The 11,033-nt window shown below is 36.7% G+C and overlaps 2 protein-coding genes across 3 annotated transcripts; both read left to right on the plus strand.

Annotated features, from left to right (window-relative positions):
* The first annotated feature begins 1,050 nt into the window (after positions 1-1,050).
* ifng1 (interferon gamma 1) lies at positions 1,051-3,231 on the plus strand. 2 transcript variants are annotated; one of them, XM_079398655.1, is made up of 4 exons: positions 1,051-1,319; positions 1,768-1,833; positions 2,019-2,222; positions 2,891-3,231. In XM_079398655.1, exons 1-4 carry the CDS (start codon positions 1,191-1,193, stop codon positions 3,035-3,037), a joined length of 546 nt encoding a protein of 181 aa, XP_079254781.1. In that variant the 5' UTR covers positions 1,051-1,190; the 3' UTR covers positions 3,038-3,231. The 2 variants fall into 2 exon arrangements, with proteins under 2 accessions (XP_079254781.1, XP_079254780.1); XM_079398654.1 differs by having other exon boundaries at positions 1,065-1,319; positions 1,768-1,845.
* Positions 3,232-6,811: 3,580 nt separating this feature from the next.
* LOC306858793 (uncharacterized protein) lies at positions 6,812-9,458 on the plus strand. Its single transcript, XM_079399519.1, has 6 exons — positions 6,812-7,270; positions 7,532-7,594; positions 8,077-8,232; positions 8,604-8,666; positions 8,771-8,845; positions 8,934-9,458. Exons 1-6 carry the CDS (start codon positions 7,112-7,114, stop codon positions 9,036-9,038), a joined length of 621 nt encoding a protein of 206 aa, XP_079255645.1. The 5' UTR covers positions 6,812-7,111; the 3' UTR covers positions 9,039-9,458.
* The last annotated feature ends 1,575 nt before the right edge of the window (positions 9,459-11,033 follow it).

The raw sequence follows: 11,033 nt of genomic DNA on the forward strand, positions 1-11,033 counted from the left end.
TATGCGAGTGTGGGATTTTCTATCATTAACTATTTTGGTCTAACCATACCAACCAAATGTTTGGAGGCTCTTAATCATGACAAAAAGAGCTATCATGACAAGACAAGCTAAATGAAGTCAACTGAAGACAGATTTCTGATGGCCTTCCTCTATTAATACCTAGATGTAGTATCACCTCAAGTGACCTAATAAGAAAACTACCTTCCCCTCCATGAAACTGTGCCTGTCTCACACTACTCATCACTTTTGAGTGTCTTCCTCTCATTCTCTTTCTCTCTCTCTTTCTCTGCATGCAGGGCTGAGCTGATGAAGTGTTAAAACCTCAAACGCTGTTTCCCTCTTCTGACGAACAACAGCCCAACTCATTTTTCTGACATCAGTCAAAAAGACATTTACATACATATATTTTTTTTAGCTCAATGTGTGATTCTGAGGAACTTCTAGTGAATTTGTTTCAGCCTACTTTTGTTAGTTTTTCCACCAACTGCATCTAGGAGGCAAACTACAAAGAGGTCAAGGTTAATTACTCTTGTACTAATCACCACAAGCTTTATTCAATAAAAAACACAATAACATAAACTTATGATCTCCTAGATGTCAGATTATGCAAAAGTGCTGTGTGGACAGTTTATTGCATATCAATGGATGTAGAAGCTGAAAAAGAAATAAGTGACACAAGTGGGTATAAATCAAAAGCAGCTAAATGTGATGCAAGGTTATTAATCGAAACCCTAGGATAAGAGAAAAAAAAACTACTTCCTTCTCAAATGGGAGCCATTCATGCATGAGCATCATTGGATTGGCCACACGTGCATCTTCAGGCCTACGAGTCCTGAACCCTTACTTAATCACCAAAAAGATTCCCAACCACAAAACCACAAACAGACCCGCCTAGTGGCATCCACGGGATTCCAGGCGAGAAGATAGCGTTGAGCAGCATGATCATGGTGCATTGTGATTTAAAGGAAACTTCGGCTGTAAGCCACACGACTTCACACCTTCATCATAGCTCGCTCGCTTGCTCTCACACAACTATAAATACCCCCATTCACTCAAAGACATGCATTCAGACAATTGACAGGACACGAGAAGAGTCGGGTGTAGTGAGACGGCTTAAAAAGTCAACTTCGGCTTTTAAAAGACAGGAATACAAGTCAAACTTCAGCAAGAGTCTTTAACTAACAGGGACTATGCTTGCACAACGCACGATGGCCTTTTTCTGGGGAGTATGTTTGTTGACTTTAGGATGGATGGCATATGGCGAGGCCAGCGTCCCTGAGAACCTGGAAAAGAGCATCGAAGAGCTTAAAGTGCACTATGTAAGTAGATCCATTCGGATTTCAAAGATCATGTCATATCACAGTCAGGAAGTGAAAAAAAGAGTCCAAAAAGTTGACAGACAGGCATAGGCGTGGTGTAGCATTTCAGGATACGGCCTGTCAGGTACCTAAAGACAGGCCGCAAACCAAGCCAGGTCTTTTTGGAAAAGCAGGATTTACAAACTAGTCAACTTTTACAGCAATTGGATGTTTGAGAGGTAGTATAATACAAAACAGGAAGTATAGTCTACCATCCAAACAGACTGAAACTGGCTTTTCTTACACAATGAAACATGTCTGGTCTGTAGGTTGAGTCTGGGTTTCAGATGTAGCGTGCAAATAATAATAAACACATTCGTCTGATTAAGTGAGAAAGAGTTTGAAATGACGTCTGAAGTCTAAAACAGTAATCGATATATATAAACGATGACCTTTTAATTTCTTTCAGATAAAAGATGACAGTGAGCTACACAATGCACATCCTGTCTTCCTACGGGTCCTAAAAGACATAAAGGTGAATCTTGAGGTAAATAACCTCCTCTGCACAATGGTTTGGTATTCGCAATTTCATGGTCTAAAATACCTAAAATACCAGTCTAGTCATTCTAAACCAAATGTTATATTGTTTTTATACATCCTATATGGCATATCCTGTATTGAATATACATTGTAATCATTTGTGTTGTTTTTTTGTTGCAGGAACCTGAGCAGAATCTTTTGATGAGCATCATAATGGATACATACAGTAGGATATTCATTCGCATGGAGAAAGATAGTCAGGATGAAGCTACAAAAGAAAGACTGGCACATGTTCAAGAGCATTTGAAAAAACTGCAAGAAAACTACTTCCCAGGCAAAAGTGCAGAGCTCAAGATGTATGCAGAAAACCTATGGGCGATCAAGGTGAGACAACAGTTTCATATTCTGTGAAACCAAACTTAACACAAGCAGCACTAAACATCATAGCTATAGAGTTATAAATAGGGAGGCACAACAGTATGTTTTTCAGCACCCTCCAAAGGCCAATGAACTGAGAAAATGTACTGCCTCTAAATAATTTGTTCTGGCCACAAAATAATAAAAAATATAAATTAATGCTTATATTACTTTAAAAAAAAAAAAAGCAAAATAATCTCTTTTTTAAACTTTACTTACTAAGTATATTGTTCCTTATACAATCAAGAGCAACCAAAGGACCAACCAAAAAAATATGAAAAAAAATTAACACAGCTAAAAAAAATGACAGGAATATTTGCATAATCGTGACCCTAAATATTATCATTCACATTTTGTTAGAACTGATACTGCCCTACAGTTTGACTGTAGCTTTGGTTATAAGGGCGCCTTTGGTAACCACACGAAAGGAGTTTTACTTCTAAAAGTGGGTAATCAAGGTTTTTGTGGGCCCGGCTTTTTGAAAGTCACTTTTCCCTCAAAATGCATGATACGAAAACTAAAAAATGCACAAGAAAGAGTAGAAATGTCTAATTTTACTTTGTCTCCAGTCGAAATATAAATATGCAATGACATTGTATAGACATATTAACTGATTAAATGCTTTACAATTGCAGGAAGATGACCCCGTTGTCCAGCGCAAAGCATTATTCGAGCTGAAGCGTGTCTACAGAGAAGCAACACAGCTGAGAAACCTGAAGAACAAAGAGCGCAGGAGACGACAAGCCAAAATCACAAAAAGCAAAAGTCTTAATAGATCTTGATCATCATTTAAAAGAATGGTGGAATATCAGTGTTATTTATTCTATTTATGAAGTTTACTGTATGTTGCACACGACAGATAATTGTTTAAGCTGACATTATTTATTTGTTCTTATTTATTAGAAAAAGCACTGTAAACCACTTGCTAGTAACATAGCAAAATTTGTAAGGTCTATGACTGAATAAAATCATTTTTAATAATGTTTGTGCTGATGTAAGTGACTTTATAAGATATGCCAGTCTATTGTTATATCTACATGTTACAACATGTCTCTATTCAGAGAATGACACAGATATGTCTCCCATCTTCCCCCAGAATTTGAAACTCTTTGTCATGTCTCATTAGCATAAATTTGCCTTACCCCACACACTGTCTCATAAAGTGCCAATGCAACCCATAACTAACAACAAAAGAAACCATCACTGCCATCATCATGTTTCTCATGTTTGAAATCAAACAACAAAGTTACTTCCAGAACCCTGAGAAAAAGCCGAGAACTTATGTCACACTTGAAAGCATATCAGTGTCACTGCATTAGATAACAAACATCAAACCCAGTGATCCTTAAACCTTTAATGGAAGTTTATTAAAAATGTTGAATATAAGTGAAGTCAGATCTGAGAAAAGAATGATTTGTTTGCAGACACAACTTGGTTTGAAGAGTCTGAAGAATACTTTTTGGAACCACTGTAAATATACCAGCTAGGTGTTATATTAACAGAGCGCAATCTATTCCTTCGATATTGTATTTCTCTTTAAAAGACTGTCAAGTGACCCAACTGTGAAATATAATGCTGCTTATACAATCATATACAATCCTTACGGGAATTCCAGGCAAGAAAGAAAAAATGTAATTGAACAGGTTTGGCCTTATCTGGCAATAGGTAAGGGTACCCTATCACAACACAATGTAATCTAGCAACTACACACTTATCTCAGATAAGATTTCACTTTGACTTCCTCAAAAAAAGTGAAGTTGGAAATTTACCCTTTTTGTTTGACTGCTAAGAAAAAATGTGGCCCTTTCAAGTCTAGGAAGGTGGAGAAGCTTTTTAATAACACCGTTCAACCTAGCAATTAGCATGCAAAACAAATTCAGTAGTGCTTTTTAAAAAAGCATTGTGAATTTCCTTGTTCCAAGTTCAAGTTCAAGTTCCGCTACATTACGCTACACACATACAGTGGAACAAAATGTCGTGCCTCGCAGGACCACGGTGCTACATAAATACAGACATACAACAATGAAGTAAAAAACACTATAAACCTATACACAACTAACCTAGTTTGTGGTGCTGATCTAAATGCAGTCAACCAGCAAAACATATGAAGCTTTTTGGGGAAGCTGTTTGATCAGTCTTATTATGCCCTTTGGGAACAAGAGCATCACATGCAGGGAACCAGCAACAAAATGATGATGCAAGAGTTATTTCTCAGCAAAGGCATTTTAACTGCTGATGATGCATTAACCACAAACCAGCAAAATAGAAAAAGAGAGCATACATAACCTGCTTATGCTCACTCTTGAACAGCATCCATGCTTTCCTGCTGGCAACAGGATTTGCAAGGATTCTTGAAGCTTTAGAAAACCTTATGGAACTAAGCATGAGTATTTTTTTGCCTTTTGCTTTAAGAGTCATGAAACTACACATGCCAGCTCTCGCCACAGTTTCGAAAAAGATGCAAAGAGCACTGTCTGCGGTCCAGCCAGCTTTACTTTGCTTTAATGGGGTTAACAGTATCAAAAGTTCTCACAGATTCGCAAAACAACATGCACTACTATATAAACGTAGTATATAATCTGTAGGTAGGGTGTAAATATAAACCTAGAAACTTACCCGTAAAAATTGAAATGGTGCACAGAAATGATAGAAAGACTGTTGCTGTATAGCACTGTGAAGAAGCTATTCGGCACCTTTGTATTTTAGCACCATGCAAACAAACATGTGCAACACTTGCTTCTGTATATCAGTTCAGCAGTTGCAGGGTCTGTTTAGGAAAAGTAGAAGTAGAGAGGACAAAGTGGGCATAGATGTTTTTTATTATTCTATAAAAAATGAATACAATTGAATTGTATGGCTTTTAGTCCATGTCTTAGCTCATCGATATGTTAGTGCACTCCTAAATGTCAGCTAAATTCTGTTTTAGTCAGTTTAAATACACATTTACCACAAAGTAATATCGACGAGTCATCCTGTACTACACATCCTGCACTTTTGTCCAATCAAATGCTAGAATGATAATGTCCCTCCCTTTAATACCACATGCATCTGACTAGCAAGTAGCAAATCATGTTGACTGGGATGTAACTAAACCCAGGGTGCCTTGTATTATAATGTATGTATGCTCTTTATATAGCCCAATATATAACAATAAAGATGAGATTCCTTTCATTTTTAAACACCTCAGACTGCTATCTGTTTACATTGACCTACATTTCAAAGAAAAAGGGTAAAGGGCTGATGAAGTGAGGATAAGAAAAGTGCTATGAATCTGGAAATCCCCCTTTACCCCTCCCCAACTCTATTCTCCCTTGGTCTCTTTTCATTTAATGCTGAGCACATGACAACAGAAGCTGGAAATTCCTTGGGTGTGGGGATTGCACAGGTGCACATCTTACTATGTGTTGCTGTTTGGAAATTTATTTTTAAGGGCGAACAGACACATAATCAAAGGCTTAGATGGAATTTGCTGTGTAAAATGAGGGCATTTGACTTAAAGAGAAATAAAGAGGAGATTTGTCAATGATTCATTTTGTGAACATACCTGCATCACTGTAGAATTGTTGGCATTTTACTGAAACATCATGATCATTTTCACTAGAATGGCATTTGCAATGCATTTCAATAGAAAAAGTGGTGGACATGTTGCAAGTTAATTTTTTTTTTTTTTTTTTAACTGATGTCTTTGTCTTGCTAAGGCACTTAATTTGAAATTATTCCAATTTTACCTTGATTTTTCATTCTGTTCTTCTACATTATATCTCATATTTCATTTCAAGAATTTCAATGACACTGTATGATAACCAGGTACACTAACTTTTGATACAAAAATGGCAAAATTGTTGGTTGTAAAATGGCACTACTGAGGGAAGTGTAAAATTTTATGACATCCAATAAACATTGAGATGGTTTATGATTACACCACTGTAAGTACTGTAAAAACATAATATTTTATTATGAACTTCATAAGTTGAAAGCAGGTTTGGAAAAATGGTAAAACATTAAATCAATAATCAAGACATAAAAGGCATTGTAGGCCTACTATAAAAAAAAAAGTAAATGAAGGCATGCTAAAGATCAGTTTTAATTGAATAAGGAGAAGAAAAAGTATACATCTCTTTAAATAAAATCCACTCCTGGTTAATAAAAGTCCCTTAAATTATGACGTGACAAAGTAATAGAGACTGCCACGTTTGAAGCTATTGACCTCAAAAAACAAAAAGAGCCTACATTTCAAATCCCCCTCAGTTTCCATTAGTGACCCCTTATTACCTTATCGACTGATCCATCGTCTAGTTTCCATTTGATCACTCGTCTAGCCTTAAACTTGCAAATACAACTTTTCATACTTTCTTACTATCTTTTTTACAAATATAATTCATAATGCCAGTTATGTTGCCCTTAATGAACTTTCCTTGACCAAGACTGTGGTTTGCGTAGAAATTTAGAATCTGGGACATCCTCAAGCCGCATAAATGTCATGACCTCATTATAGAGTTGTAATACAATTTTGTGGTGACTTTCTTTTATTTAAGCTCCTTCTAGTAGCATGAAGCAGACAGAAAACTTTGCATTCTGCAGTGGCAATCTGAGCCCAGACACGATCCCCATTGGATACATCAGCCAACGTGGATTAGCCTACATTACAGATCAGGAGTCTGACATCTTCACCTGTCTTGATCTTAACTGGAAAGTCAGAAACAAAGAGAAAGGACTTTGCTGACGTCACCAGGAAACTTAATAAATACAAAGGTGAGGACCAGAGCGAAGGCAAAAAGAAGGAAGAACGGAATGAAGCAGGTGTATCAGCAAGACCTGCATTCACGTACATTCATTTAGTCACTCTGGAACTGAGTATGGCCATTGCTTTGCACTATTGTTTTCTGATCCTGATTTTCGGCATTCCAATGCACGAATGCACGGCGGTACTCCTAAATGGCAGCTGTGTACCTATGGAACCCTGTTTTGACCTGAGTGTGATGGCTAATATGGCCGAGCGTGTCAGCAAAGACGTGGTGAGTATTCTGATCTTACTATCAGCATTGTGTTAGAACTCAAATCAGCCATTACTCACTTGCATGCACTTGTTACAAAACTAATTCATACAAAGTAAGGTTGATATGCCTGTGGGAATACTCTTGTGCTACAACAGAGGGTGCAACTAGACAGGAAATGTCAGGTGTTCATGTGCAGAATCAGTTTACTAGCATGCTTTTATAAAATGCCCTGGAGACTTTGAATATTTCAATTGCTGACGGTTTGAATTATCCTCTCAGATAGCTGCGGATGGTGAGAACATCCTCCTGAAGCGCAGCTCCTTTGACAAAATTCGGAAAAGGGTAAGATGCATTGTCCAATTTCATATTATGAGTTATTGCATTATCATATCATATCAGTTATTCATTGGTGCATAAAGCTAATTACTTCAGTTACTGCATTACAAAATCCAATACATTTGAAAGTCATATAAATGTAATGAAATAAATAGGGGGTTCTGTTATGAGGCGGGGCTCAGTGAGGTCTTATATAGTATAGTCAGCTAATTGGGCATGGGCCAACCCATAAAAGAAGCCCAACCCATAAAATTGTTGTCTTGGGCCTCGTTAATTTTAGCAACAACCTCCAAAAATCTATGAAAAAGTTGATTTCTATGTCATATGTCACGTATTTCAGACTTCACTCAGACTACCCTAGCCCTGTGCATGCCCGCATGTCTCAGTACAGAAATATGATCAAGATGTTCCTGTGGAAAGTTTTTGTTGACGTACTACAAAATATATTTGGCATCAGGTTTCACAAATGTATTGTTTTTATTCATCAGAAAATTCTTCACAGCTGTGTCCTGGAGAAGATCATCAATCTATTTCAAAATGTTCTTGAAAAGACAAAAAAGAACGACGTCCATGAAAAGGAGGGATTAAACCATCATCTTGAGCTTATACACATTATGGATCAACTCAGAAACTGTGTGTATAAGGTCAGCGCATTCCATTTTCAGAATACATATAATAAACTTTGTCATTTTACATCATCATGTCTTTGAGTGATGTAATTATATCTCATATAAAAGGAAAAATACAAAACTGGAAAGACCAGCATGGCCTCTTTCTCACTAACGTATTTTCCATCTAAGTTTAGCTATACAACCACTAACCAAATCCAGATCATGCTGGTCTTTTCAGCAGGGTGCTGCCTTGTATGTTAACAATATAGCAACATTTTCACTTAAACAGCACCCAAAATGTTGAATTAGTTTCTTAACTAAAGGGCATTTCTTAAGCTTAGGTTGTTTTCTAAGGCTGCTTGAAACAACTGACAAAATTCTTTACTACTACTTCTTTGTTTCAGACAAAAAATAGATGTAGAAACCTATATAATATGTCTGACATAACCACAACTTCCTCTCCAATGGTAAATATTATTGTACATATTTCCAGTATATATTAAATATGAATAAATTGTAGTAAATTTTACTCGGAAGCAATTAAAACACTCATATATGTACTTTCTTCTAGATTTCGGAGAAAGACATGAACCCAAATCAGCTTGCTGTCTTACAGCTACAAAAACTGAAGTCTGTCAGTAAGAAGGTAAGAATGAGTTTTGAACTATTGCAAAACTGATTAAACCTGTTTTTGTGTGTTTCTTATTAACTCTTTATCTTCATTGATCTCACAGCTCAACGATGTACAGATCCAGGAGAGGGTTATGGATGAACTGAGGTCCCTCCATCTCTACATGCCGGGAAAAGGCTTCCGGAAAAATACACAAATGTATTTTTGACTAAGGAGAAGCATGGCGTTTCATGAATTCTGGCCTACAATGTGTTATGTCAGTTTTCTGCCTGATCACTTTAAGATGTGCCAGTTTAAGCAGGAACAGAATAACAAGCGATCTCTTCTAAATGAGACCAAACTCATTTAGAAAACTATTTTCCTGACCTTTTGTTTCTAATAAGGTATTTTAGTTGTTCGTGCTTTTAGTCCAAATGTCTTTTTTGCTTTTTTAAAGTAATGAGTATTTAAACAGTATATGCATATTGCTTACGTACTTTCGGTGAAAGATTTAGTGTACTGCAGTAAACGCAGGTGAGAAAATAGACAAGATATAGATCGTTTTGTCAATGTAAACATGAAATACATGTTTTTCTTTGTTTTCTATTGCATTCATTTGTCTACTCAGTAAAACATTTTTATATCTGGCTCTGTGTGTTTGCTCCAGTGTGTTTGTATATGCAAAAAACATATTTTTGTCTGAAGTCCATCATATAGAAGTGTCAAGAATCCACATTTTTATTTTTGCAAGACATTGCTAATATTCTTTAGGCAATTCTTAAGTTGCTGGATTACATTCATTCTCATAAACATTTTTTTTGTTGTTTTCTACCCCACTGTAGAGCTATTTATTTATGAATTTACCTATACATCTCTATACTAACAAATACATTAAATACATATCTCCATAAGGCCACCAGAGGTGCACTTCATCTATGTGCATGAGTGACATGCAGGCATGCATAAATCTAATGCATGTTAAACGCAAACAATGCAGACTTTTTTTCGGTTTAACAAATGCTAGTGTAATGCTAAGGTAGTGATGTGCTTGTGCGTGTTAATTAAGTTCCTTTAATGATTCGATTGATCATGCTGCAATTTTCATTTCATCATTTGTAAAGACATTCAATTTAATTGGAAATAAAGGATTGAATTGAAAAGTGAAACTTTAAATACACACCATGACCAAGCAGGATATCATTACTGCTGAGCTTCAAAACAACAGTGACTTCGGGAGTCAAAAGCTTCGCAGATCGTGATGATATCTCATTTCAGTAATGCTGAAAAACAGCCAGAGATATGCTAGAAACAACAGCGCCCACAGCGGAAACTGTGGCAAGTTGAAAAATGTTGTGCATGTAAAGAAAAGAAAGAAGATAATGAATGAATGAAGGCACTATGAAACTTTGATCATCTTCTAGGACTGAAAAGATTATTAAACACATGTCATTACATTTCTACTTCATGCATAAGTGCAACAGCTCAGCCTCGTCGCATAAAGTGATGTCACTGAGAAACCCCCAGTCTCCCATCACTTCTGGTAAGTGGCTGCGGCAGCTTACGATAAGCAGAGCAGAGCTGACCACAGACTCTGCCTTCTACTGAAGGGTGGTGTTATAACACAAAAAGAGAGAGAGAGAGAGAGAGAGAGAGAGAGAGAGAGAGATCTGAGACAGAGGCCTAGGGAAGATGCACAGCGACAACCTGAAGAATTTGATGAGAGTCAAATAAGGTACTTTTGCAGGAAAACGTCACTTGTTGGCTTCTTGAAAGTGACAAATTAAAAGAAATTAAATAAAACATGATAGTGAGACCATGTTTCTATTTCCTGTAATTGTCGGATCTCCTTTCACCTGTTGCAGCTCGTGTGAATTCGGGGTAAATACTTCTTCTACATGACCTGATCATCAACCCTTTGAAAACAAGAGCACTATACTGTCACCAAATTATTTGTGATTAGAAGTTCAGGTTGAAAATAAAAGTATATCTATTTGTATGTGTGTATACGAGTGGGGATTTGTCAGCACTTTCATTCTCAGTCAGGTCCTGCTCTGCATCCAAAATGCACCGTGAGCATCTCTGCACCAAACGTTAATGACATCAGCTTTTAGAAGCTTCTTCCTTGAACAATTGAGTATTAACGCTTATGTGGAATCAGCAATGTGGTAGAGGGCAAATATCAACAAATTATTTAGCAAAATCAAAGTTCCAGGTAGTTTTAAAA

This window comes from Barbus barbus (assembly GCF_936440315.1).
Source record: "Barbus barbus genome assembly, chromosome: 39".
NCBI classification, from domain to species: Eukaryota; Metazoa; Chordata; class Actinopteri; order Cypriniformes; family Cyprinidae; genus Barbus; species Barbus barbus.

What these genes read in the sequence shown, in the direction of transcription:
- ifng1 (XM_079398654.1), top strand. Translation starts at nt 1,191, where the DNA reads ATGCTTGCACAACGCACGATGGCCTTTTTCTGGGGAGTATGTTTGTTG. An exon ending in AAGAGCTTAAAGTGCACTAT is followed by an intron (nt 1,320 to 1,767) that starts GTAAGTAGATCC and finishes AATTTCTTTCAG; the next exon opens with ATAAAAGATGACAGTGAGCT. An exon ending in AAAACCTATGGGCGATCAAG is followed by an intron (nt 2,223 to 2,890) that starts GTGAGACAACAG and finishes TTACAATTGCAG; the next exon opens with GAAGATGACCCCGTTGTCCA.
- LOC306858793 (XM_079399519.1), top strand. Translation starts at nt 7,112, where the DNA reads ATGGCCATTGCTTTGCACTATTGTTTTCTGATCCTGATTTTCGGCATT. An exon ending in AGCGTGTCAGCAAAGACGTG is followed by an intron (nt 7,271 to 7,531) that starts GTGAGTATTCTG and finishes TTATCCTCTCAG; the next exon opens with ATAGCTGCGGATGGTGAGAA. An exon ending in CCACAACTTCCTCTCCAATG is followed by an intron (nt 8,667 to 8,770) that starts GTAAATATTATT and finishes ACTTTCTTCTAG; the next exon opens with ATTTCGGAGAAAGACATGAA.